Source organism: Buteo buteo, chromosome Z (assembly GCF_964188355.1).
Source record: "Buteo buteo chromosome Z, bButBut1.hap1.1, whole genome shotgun sequence".
Classification (NCBI taxonomy): Eukaryota; Metazoa; Chordata; class Aves; order Accipitriformes; family Accipitridae; genus Buteo; species Buteo buteo.
Genome location: NC_134204.1, coordinates 16,857,651 through 16,875,731, shown reverse-complemented (window position 1 = coordinate 16,875,731; position 18,081 = coordinate 16,857,651). Strand labels below are relative to the sequence as shown.

At 38.4% G+C, this 18,081-nt stretch overlaps 1 protein-coding gene across 4 annotated transcripts in view; it reads right to left on the bottom strand.

The window, feature by feature from the left end:
- Positions 1–1,463: 1,463 nt before the first annotated feature.
- Positions 1,464–18,081, bottom strand: part of NNT (nicotinamide nucleotide transhydrogenase) — a 47,478-nt gene continuing 30,860 nt past the window's right edge. For all 4 annotated transcript variants that reach the window (XM_075020434.1, XM_075020436.1, XM_075020435.1 and 1 more), the window contains 4 exons: positions 17,413–17,494; positions 6,190–6,308; positions 5,061–5,176; positions 1,464–3,773 (listed from right to left, as the gene is read on the bottom strand). In XM_075020434.1, coding sequence (XP_074876535.1) covers positions 3,624–3,773; positions 5,061–5,176; positions 6,190–6,308; positions 17,413–17,494 — 467 coding nt within the window. In that variant the 3' untranslated portion in view covers positions 1,464–3,623. The remainder of the gene's footprint in view (positions 3,774–5,060; positions 5,177–6,189; positions 6,309–17,412; positions 17,495–18,081) is intronic.

Sequence of the window (18,081 nt, the reverse complement as noted above, 5' to 3'; positions counted from 1 at the left end):
TTGTTGGAACAGTAGTCATTGCAAGTGTTAGGAAATGAGCCATCATCACCAAGAAGATGGTCCCACTGGAAACACAAAAAAAGCAGCACAACCTTGCAGCAAAGGCCAACTGCATATTGGGCTGCATCAGTTAAGCATACAGCCCACAGGTGAGGGAAGTGATGACTCCCCTGCACTTTGTACTTGTGAGATTGCATCTGGATTAGCGTGTGCAGCACAAGAAAGCACTGACATACCGAAACGAGCCAAACTGGGAGCCATCCCTGACACATGACATGCAAGTTGAAGGACAAAGAACTGGGTTTGTCATCCTTAGAAGGATAAGGGCAGAATCCTTCTGCTGTTTTCCATGGCAGTGGTGAAAACAACTCTTCTCAGAAGGGCACAGTAACAGGATTAGGCTAGGTAATGCACCCAAGTTGCAGCCATCTGATCAAACTGGATATGTTTTCAGCAGGGGGCTGGACCAAACTGTCTCTAGAGGATTCTTCCAAACTAACTTCCTCTAACTTTAGTAGAGCAACAACTTGTATTAAAAGCAAAGATGCAAGGTGTCTCACAGCCATGGACCATGATCTGATCAGAAGATTCATAGCCTGCTTGAGGCAGGCTAGAGTAAACACCTCTTGGGTGGTAATAAGCAGCTGGAGATGGGGTAGAGAGAGTAAAATATTCAAACTAGCAGTCAGATCCACAAAAGGACATAGTCCATGGCTCTACCATTTGTCAGACTACAAATCCATATACTGTGGATATATGCTTCCCGGGTGTGCTGCTTGACCAAGAAGGAAGAGAGGTTACCTCATGAATCAACACCAGACTGCAGCCTCTGAAAGACACCTCGAGTCTCAGCTTGACCAAAGCTTGAAGAAAATGTGAAAGTCGCTTGTCAGACTTGTGCAATGATACAAATGAACAAATTATCAGATGGCTAAAATAATTCATTTATCATTCATTTTGAAGGTAGATACTGAAATCATGTCAACAATCAACCTGATCATCTTGTAGACCTACATAACTTAGAACTGAAACAAACTTATATGGTATCAAGCTCAAAGGGATAGGATTCACTTCAGCCAATAGAAAATTAAGTACTTGGCCAAGTTAGTTCTTACAGTTTGGGAGGTTTTTTGTTTGTTTGTTTTGGATTGTTTTTTTAAGTCTGAAAGGCAATACATGTTGGGACCAACTGCACTCAGAAGCTGTCTAACCCTCTTCATTTACTAGAAAAGCTCATAGTGAAGTTGCTGCGGTCAGGTAACATCAGTCATACCTGGAATGCATATTTTAAAGAAACATTGAAATTACAAAAAGAAAGGAAATATGCATATTCCACTATGATTCCTTCTCATTACATTCTTCAACCTCAACATCCTTTGGTGGCATTTTGATCTTCTAATTCCCAGAAAGAATCTCAGACTACTTACCGATTCAGGAAACACAAAAAGAGAGAGAAGAGACAGTTATCAATAAAGAAAACATAATCGACTTTTTATTAGCATTTCAACATTACATGGTGTTCCATGGCAAAGCACAGTTTTAAAGATAACACCTCTGATCCAACGTAACAGTATGGGGTTTTTTCCAAATACAAAGAAAAAAAAAGTGCTTCGCACCCCCTTTTTTTTTTTGTTGTTGTTGGGTATTTTTTGTGGGTTTTTTTAAGAAAAGCTAAGTCTTATGTTACCTACTTATAAGCAGACATGTTGCATACTGCGGTTTGATACTTCAAGTTTGACAAGACAAAAATTAATGCTTTAGGATGTTAAATCCCTTCAAATCCCCTTTTTTTGACGAGACAAAAAATAATGCTTTGGGATGTTAAATCCCTTCAAATCCCCTTTTTTGCTTAGTTGGGAAAGAGAGAGAGAGAGAGAGACAGGATTATTCCCTTGTCTTTCCCCTTCTCCCATTTCCCTCCTATTTTTTGCAGACCTAAAAGAAAAGTTGAATACAATGAAATCAAGAGGCCATACATGCTACATTCAAACATAGCTGCCGCGATGTTTTAAATTAAAATTTAATTATAAGTCTTTTCCTGCAGCGTACAACATATTATGCTTACATGATAATTTTTATTTCAAATTATATAAAAGAGACTTGCAAAAAGGGTAGTTTTTCATACATTGTTACACTTCTTAATGAGTTACCTGTTCAAAGTCTGTGTTTTAAGTGATCTTCACATAAAAACAGAGGTAGCTAAGTAGAAATACTATATTTCGTATGAGGTCTCTATACATGGTGTAATAAAAAATGTTTGTTCTAAGAATCAAGATGGATTAATTTCAAGACATACTTCATAATAGTTTGTCTTCCCCAGATATGAATGTTTTCTAACGCAAGTACAGCTATTTCTATTTAGCCTTTGTCACCATGGATGGTTGCTACATCATTACAGAAACATGATAAATTCATTTCATTAGGCAAATATTTGAGTTCCACTCAAATGCACTCAACATAATAAAAAAAACCAGCAATCTATGTCATAATCTAATTTAATTCTTTGCTGAACTTATTATGGGAATTTAACGGTGCTTTTAGTTAGATTAGGGAGAAGTCAAATAATCAAAATACTGGATTTTAAGTTTGGTACATTTCTGTGCTGTCCAAACAATAGCTTACTTATTTAGAAAAATCCTAATAAACTCCAGCATCTTAAATATGTTCAAAAATGCCTTTTCCAGCATCACAAAAATGTTAACTAAGAAAGCATTGCTAGATTTTAAAGTGGCAAATACAATTAAAAGTCTAAGTGAACATAAACTGAAACACTGTGGTCCAAATTCTGTTAAGAGATCAGGTATGCAAGATGTTCTGCCTGTCCAGAACTAGACCACATTTTTCCTCAGACACTTAAAAAGGCAACAGCTGGAAAGATGGAGAATTTAGCAGCTGCTTAAAACAGTTAAGCAGTGCAAGTAAGTGTACATTTCCTTGTCAGGCTTGAAGATCACTTGGTAGGTCCCTGAAATCCTGTGTTTCATTTTATATAATGTAAGTGGGCACTACAAAAAAGTGGAACTGTAAAGAAAAGTAACTTTCCTAAAATGTTCTGATTCACAGCATCCATACAATCCACAAAAGAAACAGAATATTACGTTTATTAGAATTAGATTAGAATCTCAAATCATGTAAGCATCTATTTGCATCTGCTTGCATCTGTTTGTAATTTTGATTTAAGTTTTGAAGAAATAAATAGTTGTTTTGTGCACACTGGCCAAAGAACAGCTTTGATGATAGGACACAATACAATTTTGGCACAGTATTTTTTAGTGAATTTCCATGACAGAAGTACAGAGAATAAGGAGGAATAAGGCAGCAACTACTTCAAGATGACCCCGAGTTATTAGTTTCTGCTTTTAACAGCTCAATGTTAAACTTAAAAAGGACATTTTTGTTCTTTAATGCATTGCCTCATGGGAGATTTAGTTTGAGGGGCTAATAGGCCCATCCTTTCATAAAAGCCTACATTCCCTGACTGAACTAACATCTCCTAGGAGTCAATGCAGTCTTCTCCAAATGCTGGCTGCATTATGACAGTAAGAGATTCTTCTAACTCTTATTTTCCGTGACCTCCATGACAAAACTGTAGTTGCAACCATGAGAGGAATATAAATCAGTATTTAGCTTTGATACGATTCTCTGACTTTGGCCTGCAGAGCATCACAAGTCTTCTTAGCATCTCCCAACAACATGGCAGTATTGGGTTTGTAGAAGATTGGATTGTCCACCGCTGCATAACCGACTCCCAAAGATCTCTTCATTACAATGACCTGCACATAAAGAGCTCATGTTTGAAACAGGAAAAACCAAGCACCCCCTCAAAGATAACAAAAAAACAACGTTCACAAACAAAGGGAGAGGAAGAGAGATCCCTGGCCAAAATAGGGTGCTCACTGCTACAAAACTGTGTTTCAAATTTTAATATAGCCAACAAATTGATATCCAGACCAGTTTCAGAAACGTTTTATTGTTAAACACAATATTACATGTCAGTTGAAGAGACTGTGGACACTACACATGCATATGCTTTTATTTTATTCCATGTAATAAAGTCAAAGCAAGATGGGCACTGATGATTGTAATATAGAAGGTTTTTGAGGCTTTTTTTATTTTTTCATTATTTTAAGAATCCAATTCCCTGATAGCAACACAATTCAGATAAGCATTCATATCAATACTTGATGCAATGCTCTCTGGTACTTCTCCAGCCTATTACTCTGTATTACTTCATACATCGGATTTTTTTTTTTTCTTTAATAAATCTTAAAATAAATTTCAGCCGGTTTTAGCTATTAAATGTTGAATTAGTTAACCAGAGCACCTTCAGCAAAGAAACTGTGAAGCTTTACCAACTTTTACAGTGTACATGTTTATTTCTCAAATTGCAACACACAGCTATGTGCAGAACACTGAAAAATATATGTGCCTATGACTGAGTACTTGAGTGGCTAACCCACAGACAAACTGAGGCTACGATTGGGTTCAGAACAAGACACCAAAGATTTCACATCAAGGAAACTCAACTATATGTACTTTAGATCAGACAATGTTGCTTCCAAAGAGAAAAACTGGCGAGGTAACTAAAATGTCAGTTCAATCCGAACAGACTAAGCTATCTACTCAAACCAGCCACTCATTGTTTGGTTGGGGTTTTTTAAGCATATTATTCATTTTTGTATTTCCACCTCCATATTTAAGTTGTCAATCAAATTTCCTATAAACTTTTAAAAAGCAGGTATTTGTACAGAAATGCTTCAGGGCTGCAGATGTGAGCAGAACATCACTTATTCTAATCACATTTTTTAGTAGAAGCACTTTCATTGGTCTTTTCTATTGGCAGTCATCATTAGTCTCACTAAAGCACTTGCTGATGATTATAAAATCATTAACAGTGCATCACACTTGCAAAGTACTGACTGTTTTCTTGGACAACTTGCAGAAAAGCTTCTCATGGAAACCAGCAGAATAGAAGAATCTTCTTAGCTTATCATATAAACCATATTTTTTTAAAAGTATGTTACCTAAGGTAGGTGCTAACACAACTCTGGTAATCTCACCTGTTTGGACTTCCAGACCTCAAGAACTGGCATTCCAGCTATGATAGAGTTCGGATCTTCCTGAGCTGCTGAATTAACTGTATCATTTGCACCAATTACAAGGACCAAGTCAGTTTCTGCAGCAAGACAAAATAAAACTGATGAAAAATTATCTGAAACATGAACAATGAGGCTGATGTATATTTTTGCATTAAATCTGATATTTAGAGGCAGAACCACCCTTTATGGTAAGCACTCTACACACATTTATGGGGACTTTATTCACAAACATTTTACAAACTTATCAGGCAAGTTATATGTGAGAGTCCAAGTGTGCTACCAAATACTGCCAGCAAACTGCAAGCATCCACAACCCCATTCCAAGGGACTCCTTAGTCCACTCTGCCACACAAAAGCTAAATCCTTTGATATTTAAATGTGGTTTCACACACACATAGTATCATCACTTTCAATTTTCTTTATGCCTGGCTTCTCCTTTGAATATTCTTTCGAAAAACCTTTTACCAGCAACCTTCTGATTTTTAAATGAACATGTAAGAAAGCAAGAAGTTGTCTGAACAATGCTATACTGGTTTGCAAGACATGACAGGGTCAAGTCATCCACACCTGACCTAAAGAAGTAACAGTAGTTTTCCTGTATGGACCAGTAACAGAGAGAACAAAAGACATAGCATTTGTCATTTATCTCACAGCTACGAGCAATTTAAAAAAAAAAAAAAAAAACAAAACCCCAAACCACAACCAACTCTTCTCTTGGTTCTGGAGGAAACAAGTTTCACAGGCCTATTTAACCTCCCTTCACTATCTACTCTTTTCTTTACTCCTGCAGTCAATATTTCCCTTTGCTTTACCCGTCTGTACTCTCTGCTTCTCAGTTTTCTGCTTCTGAGTCAGGTTATTAATTGTACTCATTCCTCTGTGCTCACTTACCAGCAGCTGCGAGAGCACTCAGATTGCGAGAAAGACATCTGCTCCTCTAGAGTGGTATCATGACAGGCACAAAGAGAAACTGAACGGCCTGACTGAGATTTTCTATATTTAAAACCCTTGTGTGATGTAAAAACAGAATCAAATAAAAATTGACAAGATCAAACCAAATCTCCTGGAAACTTATCAGTCGCAGGCTAACCTGGGAAGTCTTCGTTGATCTCATCCATTTCCAGTACAATATCATAGGGAACACCAGCCTCTGCCAGGAGTACATTCAGCTGACCAGGCATACGGCCAGCCACAGGGTGAATACCAAACCTAACAGGAAAGAAAGTAACCCCATTAATAAGTACTGACCACTCTATTTTATACCGTAAAATTGCCACTTGTGACCTACAAGGCTGAGAAGTTCTTAAGTATAAGCACACATATGAATTATAAAATGAAATAGTTAAGCCTTAACAGTATCATAATTACTTTTCCAGCATTGCAGGGAACTGAGTGGGTAGGAAAGGGAACAAGGTCCATAGACTTGACTCTTCACCTGGAAAGCAGCTGTTCCTTCTCTGCAACGTTAAAAGTATGACTGACAACAGGTATGCAGAAGAGTATGTTCATTTCCCAGTAAAACTAAAGAAGCTAGGAGAACACTTTTTTAATCATTCCATCCTACGAAGACTCTTTCAAAAAGCTGTTGCACCTGCAAAGTGGCTTTGGAGAGCCTGCTGGATACTTCCAGTGACAACACAGAACGAACTTGTGGCCAGAGATGCCTGGGCACACATCACTGCAAGATGGACCAAAAGAGTAAATTTTCCACCCAGCAATAGCTTATACCAACAAGCTTTTCTTCAATCACTTTTGAAGTAATAGGACTATTTTACCATTTTGTCGGGCTACAATCATCAGCCCGAGCCACATCACACAGAGCAATCATACACATCCACTCTCCAAGCAGTACCATATTTAAAACTTTGTGACAGATATCTTTTTTTTTTTATGAATAAGCCCTTTTGCTGCAAAACCAACACCCACATTAACATGCTCTGCAAGTCCCTTACATCACTGAAAAGTAAAAGGACCACGGAGTAAATGAACTGGCCACAATGCAATACTCATCATGAAAAGGCTAAAAGGCTGCACAGCCTTCCTGAAGCAAAACCACTCCTAGATCTAGAAATGCCATTGGCAAATGAGCTTATTGACTCAGGTATCGCTAGAGTATGCACGGCTATCACAGTCTAACACTCCAATCCAACAGAAAAATTATCAGGGACTACTTCAAGCACAAGACAACACTTTGCTGAATTAGATTTAACATGCCACTTTCTTCTCATGATTGATCTTAGGAGGGAAAAAAATAAGAGGAGTGAAAAGGTGGTGAGCTAACAAGCTATAACGGTTTAAGCATAACAATTTAAGAATGTTTTCAGAATAGCTCAAAACCAACTTAGGGAAAATACACTGCTTATGAGTTATTGAAAATTCAGACTGACACACAGCAGGGGGTGTTAAGGCACACATGCAGTTCCGTAAGAGTAAAAACCAGACCAAATTCAGAATGGAGGTGTTAAACTGGTTTAGCTGCAACTCCCAAAGATGTATTTTGGTTAGAAGCAAATCTATTTCTTGTGGGCAGATTGTACTCTTCTCCTCATCCACTGGCCCTGAACAAACGAGGCATATCAATGTCTACTGTCCTGTGCATTTCCTGTCTTTCTAGCTCTGGAGTTATCACCAAATGTTATGCTGACTCAAGCACACCAGAAATGCCTCAGATGAATGCTGTATATGGCTGAAGTTAGATGTTTAGTAAGGAAGCCTACATGTACTTTGGAAGAGACAGAAAATACCCAAGAGAAAACTGTAAATTCTTGGATTTCTGAACAGATCTTTCTGAGCAGAAATCCAAGTGAGTCAGGAATGCAATAAAGGGACTTCAGACTTCTTCAGAAAGGAGGGAAAGACTGACAAATCAACTTGCCATGACAGATGGATTGTCACATATTTCTGTTTTCAACTCCCTGTGATGGAATTGGGTAACATCACTGATGGTCCACAAGTCACAGTCCAATCAACACAGATCACTTGTGAATTTAACACTGTACAAATACATCCTTAAAAGGGCAACAGAGTGCTCCATCAGCAAGACAACGTTAAGACAATGCAAAGATGAGACAATTGGAACTCCAGTAACAAAATTAAGGACGTGATTAATCCACATAATATTAGATATACTACAGTTTTAAGCTCTATGTCAAACAGCAGGATAAAAGCTAGCTTTAAAAGGAATGCTTTTAAAGAAACAAAAAGAATAGATTGTATTCAGCTAGGAAACATTTGGGATCCCGTTGCAAAGGATAACACCTAGAATCAGAAAAAAAAAGAGCAAATACACAGGACAAAACATTAACAGCTTACGTTTCACACTACTCGCTCAGTAATATAAGCCATGTATAGTACTGCAGCTAGTCCTTAAGTGTACCAAATTCAATCACTTACAGTACAGCAGGAGAACTCTTATTCTGAAGTACACTTCAGAAAACCCATCACTCTTCTGGCAGTGGAAATAGATTTTCCAACAAAACTCTCCTTTGTTTCTAATAAAATTATTTTAGTGTCTTTGTGACCAAAGCTGCTTTGGCAATACACAAAACAAAATACTTGTGAGGTTTCTATTAAATACTATATACACATACAATCTTGTTTCAAGGGCTGGAAAGCCAAAATTTAAGCTGCCAAGAGAATGAATTGCACCTTTGCCTTCACCATTCCTGGCAAGAGGCAAAGAAAGAAAAGAAAGGGACAAATTATCTTTGTTCAGGAAGAATTATGGCATGAACCATCAGTAGTTAGTGACTTCTCACAGGCTCTGCTTGAAACCACATACTGCATATTCACAAAGTTTGAAAAAGCTGCTCATACAAAAGCTTTTGGACAAATACTGAAGTGAATCCCAGAAGTCTGCTTCTAAGATCCTGTTAACTGAATATGACAGTAGCTTGCCAGTACCTCTTGAAACAGGATGTGCAAGTGTGTCAAAAACAATCATTAAAAGTATGTGCTTGTCTATGGCTTTCATTATTTCACAAGATAAGATCTACATATATCTGGAGTGAAATCAGCATTGTCCAATAGAAAACAGAATTCAGATAAGCATGGAAAAGAGATAGCTAAAATCCTTGATGGCTCGCAACATGTGTAATAAAAGCTGTGTATCTTGCTCCTGACTCACAACAGCAGCAGTTCTTCAAAGCTATGTGCATTTCGGCAGAAACATTTTGTCACACATGCTCTCCCAGATGTTCAAAATATGAACCCCATTCATATTCAGAAATTCAACACATGAATTATTTTAAAAGAGAGACATCTTTTATGGTAAAAATGGTTTAAAGTGAATAATTGCCAAGTTTCTTTATATGCTTTTAATATCAGTCATGCAAGAACTCCCTTAGGTTGGTTGGTTTTTAAATCGATCAGAAATCTCGCACTCTTTCTGACTTTCTGTTTACATGACATTAAGTTTCCAGTCTACAAATACTTTACCCATAACAAAGATTTACAACCATGCTGTGTCTGACTTGAAACATTATTCTGGTAGTTCACTGAAACACAGAATCCACCAGGAATTTTTTCTCTTGACGCTGACCATGTAACATGGGCTTGCTTATCACCTCCAATTGTCAAATACACTCAAGTGAGCATACACCTCCTTGCTACTAAGACTTCACACCTAAACAGCATGACCACCAGGCAAGGTTATTCAGCCTTTTTAATTAGCCTCTTTTGGATATTTTTTAACTTTAGAAAGACAATACAGCATAGTGAAAAATGAGTTCATATTTTGAACAAGAGTGCAATATTTTATTTTAAATTTAAACTAAAAATCTAAACTCCTGACAGTTGTCATATCAAGGACAGCACTTTCAGCACAGAAAGCACTTAAAATTGGGGGCAGAGTTACTTAAAGTAGTATGAAGCTAATTATAGTAGTATGAAAAAGACAGAGACAGCTATTGCATGAAAAATTACTGAAAAATTTCAGAATGGAAATTACTTTTTAGACAGTTCATAAAGTCAGCATTTATCTTTATTACAACTGGCCAGATAACATTCTTGTAATCAATACTGAAAGAGCTAGCACCTACCTAACCCAATACAGAAGTGTTTCAAGATCACTTCATCCATGTAAACATAGGATTCCTGTCATTATGCCAAAGCTGGACAGAGTGATGTTAAGTAAGTAACATCTGGCTGGTGCCTAACTGAGCTTACTCATCACTTTAGATGCTATATATGCGGAGAATAATTTGCCCAAGGGTTTTGCCTTACCCCCTGTTCCCCCCACCTCACTCACTTTACTTGTGTTTTTACACCTCTCCACCTCTGCTTGCATTCAAACAGTAATCTGTTATTCAAGGTAACAGGAGGGAAAAAAACGCAAACAAAACAAAAACCAAACGAACTGAGAATTGCATCATTTATGTATTCCACAGCTTGAATCCTGCCATACAACCACAGCTGCAGTGTAGCACAACTTGTATCACAATATAATGCTCTCATCACACATTATAGGTGACTATGTAGATTACTAGCATTGCAGCCAGCTTAGCCTAGTGTCATGCCTGAGGCAACAACATATCACCAAAAACAGTACTTCAGTATGGAGTAAGCTCAGTGGCTCTGCTGGGGTCAGTTCAGTTAAATTTAAACTGAATTAAATTAGTTAAATTAAGCATACTTAAGTGACGGTTGGTACTGGCTCCCTCTGTTTCTAACCACTATGGTTCATCACAGCAGGGGCAGGATCCAAATACACGGCATGGACCTTCGCTCAATGCAATAACCCTCCCAAGAACCCAACTGCAGGGAAGAACATTAAGAGCCTGCCTGCACAAAGCATCACAAACTGACCTAGTAAGGTCATCCAGAGCTGAGCTGACCCACGTGGAACCAATGGCATACCTACAATACAACCCCAGCAGCATACAGCTACAGCTGCATCCTTGCAGAAGCGGATCAGGTACAGCAAGGTTTGCTAGTTCTCTCTAGCTACACCAGTACAGTACTTGAGCTAACAGATCTGTTGGACTCCATTTGTCCCTGCATCTGCAGCATTAATAATTCAGAACCCACCCAGTTAATTTGATTATAAGACACAAACTGAGAGCTGACACACAGGTAAACACTTAGTGTCTTCCTAGTAAGCATAGTTCAGCTTCCTAGAAACTTGCATCAACACACATTGTTCTTATGCTGCCAGTCAGCAGTGACAGTAATTTCCATCTTATGCACACTTCAGCTATGCAGTATGTGAAGACTGGTTGGGACAGCATCTTAACAGCTCATCCTTTAAAATTCTTCTAGATTTTCTTGTAGAGTAACAAAGAATGATGACTGTAAATTAGTATCATTAAACAATTGAAGTTAATCAGTTTTATCAATTTGTAGATAAATGTGTAAGTGGTACCCATTCACATGTTCTATTACTCACAAGCAATTAGAACAAGGGGGGGGGGGGAACAAACACACAACCAAAACCAACCAGAACCCTAAACACATTTGATTAGAGCTCAGCCATAGAGGTAACAGTAAAAATCCAAAAACACAGGTCCAACACTAAACCCATGCTATCACATTTTCAAAAATGCAAGAAACCCATGTTTCCATGTGCTTAAAAGTAATTAGATTCTCCAACATCAGAAGACAAGTCCTTCAAGAAATTCACCTATAAAAATTAGGTTAAAAAAATGAACCAAAACACTAACATATTAGCAACTAATTTGAAAGGCTGTTAAAGAGGTAATCTGCATTTCTCTCAACTGTAAGAGTTACCAGAAAACCACCATATTTAATTATGAGTTAGATTTAGAAAGTCTATACAAAGCACAATTTTAAGAGTCCTTTCATCCTGCAATACATTTTTCTTATCAAGAATTTCTTACTATGCAGGAAAACAAAACACACTGATAGAGAAAGTCTCAGGGAAGTCATACTGTGGCAAAAGCTAAGACAGTCAACTTGCTGTGGACATGGACAGCGTCAATTATTTATGCACAGATGAGAATGTACACAGTTTTAAACTGTACTATAATACTATAGAATAATTCTATATCTATATATAGAATTAGTAAAGAATATAATTTAGTTACTGTGTGGATTGTCCGGCTCATAGTTCACAAACGAGTTTCACCATGTTTAGTGCACAGAGGCGACTCACGGGGGGTTACAAAAGTGACCCAGCCTTGGGTTGCCTTGAGGCCCTGTCTCTCTGCAGAGATGACCCACGGGGAGCGGTGTAGGCAGCTTAGCCCTGGGCTGTCTGATAAACCCTAAAGTAAACAGGGCAGTGGCTGCACCATTCAAAGAACTAAAACCTGGACTGAGCCTTGAAGTCCCTTAGCAAATAGTATGCCCTGAGTCTCAATCCAACCACTATCCAGTTGCTGAGGAAGCAAGGTAAAAAAAACCCCAAAACCTGGAGGGTTTCAACTTCAGTTTCAAATGACAACCTTGTGTATTCAACCAATCACAGACCAATGAAGGAAAGATAAGGGGAAGCTCCACTCAGATATAGATAATCCATTTAGGCATATATCATAATCCACTCAGACATAGTCATACACACCATTCCACAAGTCAGGGGATAAAAACTCTAAGATTCAGGTTGGAAAGGGGGGAGTCACTTCTCCAACTATACAGTTAAGGAAACACACACATGGACACAATGACACACCTCCCCCTTGATCAGGACGCTGGTCAAGGTAACTTCCCTGGGATTAAGAGCCCCTACCTGCAGGGGTAAGTGAATATTGTTTATGCTTTAAGTTTGTAAATGCGTTTGTGGTTGTCTGTGAACCACTTGTGGTCGTAATAATGTACTACTCTTGCCTTAAAAAACTGCAATAGTGCATTCCTCTATTGTATCTGTAAAACCTGCAATAGTGGTGTGTTAAGTCTGTAAGTGAAGTTCAAATAAGTTGTTTGCTTGAACCTTGCAGTTAAGTCCTTTTCCGTCACAGTTACGTAGAAGAAAACAATTTCACAACTAGGGTCCTACAAACAACACACCATGTGGCTGAAGAACTTTGGTAAGGCAAGAACTTTCAACAATTGACCCAGTTGTAACTTTGCAGAAATACGACACCAGTTTAGAACAGGCATTTCCTCTCCAAGCCCAATGGATTCTGGGGACTGCAGGATTTAGCCTATGAAAAGTTTGTTGTTTTACCCATCCATAACAAGGGAAAGCTATAACAAAGACTCAGCAATACCCAGCTTTCTATGTGATCCTACTAATGCACTGAAGATGTGATCTGCTGCAAGACCATCTCAAGTAAGCAATGATGTTAGCTATGGAATTCAATAACTAAAACAGCCTGAAGTTTCCAAACTGTCCCATATTTCTAAATTTAAACCCTAGCCAAAGGTTATGCATCATGTTATATAATCTGCACTCTTCACTGGCAATGTTATGGCTATAGGCAAAGTAAATGAAAACAACAGCTCCTCTGGACAGATCGTGAGCCATGAAGCAGAAAAAGACCATATGACAGACACAATTTTTCTTGGCACAGTATGGGCATTACAAGTTGATGACAATCGTATGTCCATGCTGGCACCCCTCCACAGCGGATGTGTGAGAGTGTCACTACATCTGGACGGTGAGCGTACTAGGGTCCCGAGGCACTCCAGGCCTACTGAAACCAGAGGGACAGCAGCTGCACTCAATGAACACCGTGGGAGCTCCGCAAAGTGATGAAAGGCCTGAATTACCACAAACTGTAAATACAGATTTATTTCATTAAAATACTAGGTAACCACTGCAGTGATCCCTTCCTGAAATTGACTCATCTCAAATATAAGCCAGTTATTTCAAGGATTAATTCACGTTTCTCCCCTGCAAAGCCAAGATAAAAGGCAAAACCAATAATTTTTTATTTCACCAAGGTTAATAAAAAATAAAGCTCACCGCCATAGAAGCACTGAAAGGAAAGCCAAAAGCATGCGACACTGTCATCGCATTAGCCAAGAAAGGTTCTTTTGTTGCACAGCTAATGGGTCTTCACATTTTAAATGTAATTTGAACATACACAGAGCTTTTGCTAAACATGGAGAAATAACGTGTGAAGAGAACTGCTACTGGAAGCAGATACACCAGCACACACCCTCATTTCTCATACATGCATGAACAAATGTACCTATAAAGCAATTTTATATGCAAAATTGCAACATTCTGGGTAAACACGAACAAGTAATTGCTGCTAAGCCCTACAACAACTCTGCTGTTACCCATCACAATACATGCTGTAAAACACAGCAAAAATTTATATGCAATTTCTCAATAAGCTTGGAAAAATAGCGGAAGAAAACCAAAAGCAAAAAGCATTAATTGCCACAGTACTGATTCCAAAGGAAAGTCACCATCTAACTGAAATAAAGACATGGAAATGGGAGAATGAGTCTAGCTAACCAGCATCTGTCCAAATATCTTGTTTCAAATGAAAACTGAGCCTTGACAAATTTTAAAATACTAAGTTACCATAATTAGGAAATAGTTTCCCAAACAATCAGCAAGGGAGGCTTGATGTTAGCTTTCCAGTACTTTTGATATCTATAAGGTCTATGAAAAACTGAAGAAGGAAAGGACTTGAGGCCAATACTGGCACATAAAATTATCTCTACTTTTTGGAGCAGCATTCCAGCAGAATAAATCCATGGGACTGGCCACATGCACTCCAATAGTCCTTCCATGCAATACACAAAGAACTCCAATAGCAGTCTTGCTTGCAACAGCAAAAACTTACGGGAACCCACCAAGGGTAGGTCTAAGTTGCTTAACAGACTGGAGTACCTGTCACAAGAGAAGAGGCTGAGAGCTGGGATTCTTCAGCCTGCAGCAGAGAAGGCACAAGGGAATCTTACCACTGTGTATAAATACTGATGGAGGGGAGTAAAGAAGACAGAGCCAGATTCTTCTTAGTGGTATCCAGTGAACAGGCAACAGGCAATGGTGGCAAGTTGAAATACAGGAAAAACCTGTTTCACTCTAAGGGTGACTAACATTGTACCATTGCCCAGGGAGGCTGTCTGGAGACATGACTTTCAAAGCCCAACTGGAAAAGATCGCAAGCAACGTGCTCCAGCCGACTCTTGTTTGAGCAAGGCAGCTGGCTGAACTAGACAATCTCCAGAGATCTCTAACTTCAACTATTCTGTGATTCTGTGAAGATTCAGGTTACGTTAAAATAGTGACAGAAGTTTACATCCTCAGACCTTCCTATGTTCACTGGCTACTTTCTGAACAAATCATACTGTAGAAGCCTTCAAAGCATGGTATGAGAGAAGATACCACAGCCCTAATGCTTGGAAGAGGCAAAGGGAAATCCTGAGGAAGCTGAAGTCCTGCTGCTAACGTAAGAGCACACGGATTGAGTGTAACAGACAGGAGATCTACTTTTAACAGAGGCACTGTGCTGCACATCAGTCCAAAACCAGGAGCCCTTGAACATCTGCAAGACACCTCTCATCAATACACACTGAATGCCTTCAGCTATTCCAGAGTGCAGAAAGTGTTAGTAGAAGAGTAAAATGGCAAGGTAGACTGTAGGATATGTAACCTAAGAAGAGCATCTAACATTACAGTGTGGTTAATTCTTCTCAGCATTGTTTCAAACATGCCAATCAGAATTGGATGTTACTGTCCATAATTTTTTTTTTTAATATACAAATGTTGCTGTGTAGTAGTAAGCATTACTTCTATTAATGCAAGTCAGTTATCCCAAGGAAGAAATAAGTCCCATGTTCTCAGTGCAGAGGCTTCTACCTCATCTACTCTTCCCCTTCATACCAGACTGACCCCAGCAAACGCTTCTCCATACTGCAGGAGGCTCTCATGTCCTGCCTAGGATCCTCAACTATTCCCACTGCACCCCCCTTAACTATTCCCCAAGCAGAGGGGCCCATTTTCTTAGGAAATTAGGACTTAAAAAAAATATTAAAGCTATTTTAGCCTAGTAAACTATCCCCCTTAATGGAAGTTTCTGTAGGAGACAATTCAAAGTACTTAAGTTAGGCCTGTGCTCTCTCTCCCTACTGACTACAAGCATAAAGAAAAACTATTCTTGCTGCACTTAAGTCAGCTGTTGTGATTATTCCTCACAGTAACGTATTTCCACAAAGTGGTTGCTTTCAGAGCTCTCCAACCTCCCCATCTTTAGAAAAGGCTGCTAACTGTTGTCTTGAATACAACAGGAAAAGCTACAGCTACATTAAAGTTTTATTTTACAAAAAACTTCACTGCTTGCTTTGTAGAAAAAAATACTACCATATCCAAAAGCAGAGCTTATGTATCTAAAGGAGCTAACTTACCATTCAAAAAATTAAGATTTTGTTGCTACTGTTGAGGATTAACCTAAAAATGTGAAATGATCTGTTTCTTTCCATGCAACATATTCTTTGCACAGATATTAAGCTGGAGGTCTAAAGACACTTAATTTGTAATCAGAAAAGAAAACAGCTAGCATTCTTTAACAAAGGACATCCTAGAGTAATTAGGCCTTGAGGAACCTCTAAGAAGAATAAGAAGAGAACATCCTGCCTCAGAAGGCACTGAAAGTTGAGTGATAAATGGGCATGACGTCACTGGACAACTGCGGTAATTGGGGGAAATGTAAAGGTGGCAGAGGGAGATCACAGCCACCAACTCAATTCAAGACCTGAAAGACTTACCCCCCACACTCCTTGAGCATGCACTGCAGAATAGAAGAACATTGTACCTTTAATTCGAAGTGGAGAAAACCTTAGCCCAACAGAAATGGTGGCAGATAAGTGACTACCAATAATGATTTTAGGAAAGGACTTTGGAAACTACGTGGGTGAATCTGAAACTGTATAAATTGTTTGCTTGTTTAACTGTAGAGTGTGCTAGCTTTGTGGAATTACCACCTAGCACCCATCTTTGCGCAAATATGAAATAAATATTGTCTCTCCTGAGTGTGTGATTATTGGCTCATTGCACACTAGGTGACAAATCCACTTTTTGGACAACACTACAACAAAGTAGTATTAAATTTTAAAGCCATTCTTTTTAACTGAATTTCAGCATGACACCAAACAAAAAAAAAAAAAACAAAAAAAAATTATTCTCCAACTGCTGGTGCTACTTCCAAAAACTAAATTTAGGAAGAGTGTAAGGGAGTACAGGATCTTTTACACTAAAGCATGAAATTTCTAGATATTCAACTCTAAGTTAATAAGACTACAGCATTCCTCCAGCTAGTGTTTCTGAGAGAGAGAGAGATCAACATAAAAATGACTGCTGAAAGAAAAATTAAACAAAAACAAAGACTTGTAGCACATTTTAATGGAATTAAAAAATAAACAACAACCTGTAATACTTTTCATCAAGGAACATACTTACCTGACATTTTTCCCTTGTTCTCTCAACATCTTCACCAGATCAGCTATGGGGTACTGAGCTTTTGCAGCACACAAACCATAACCTGAAAGAATTTCCAAATTTCAAGCTATTTTTCTGTTTCAGTGCAGAGGGAATAGTTACAAACAATAAGAGTACCTTTCACATGAACAGAAGGTCTCATAATTAAAAACAAACAAACAAAAATATACACACACACACACACACCAGATACTCATATGTTCCTAGCCTGACCACTGTAATTCATCTCCTTTTTTTGGTCTCCTGACCACTAACAGTGTAGTGGTTTGACCAGTCAAATTACACAAGTAACTTATTTCAGCCTCACAAAAATACGTGTTCCTTTATCAGAAAAGAATATTTCAGACAGGTACACTGAAAAATTGATAAAGAGGCTACTATCAGGTTGCTTCACTACCATGATCCTCAACAAAATTTTGGTTTTGCATAATGCAAATCTAGTAGTTGTATATGGCTTTTAGCAGCAAATAATCTTTTCAGTCTTTCTGTCTGAATTAATTCATCAGAGCAACAATGCTCAGCAAGAAAATGGAGAGTATAAATTATTGACGGTGTCCTCGAGGTTTGACCACAGGAGCAAGAGGCAAACTCCTTGAAGTTGTTTGCAAGCTTTGTTGGAAATAAAGGTAA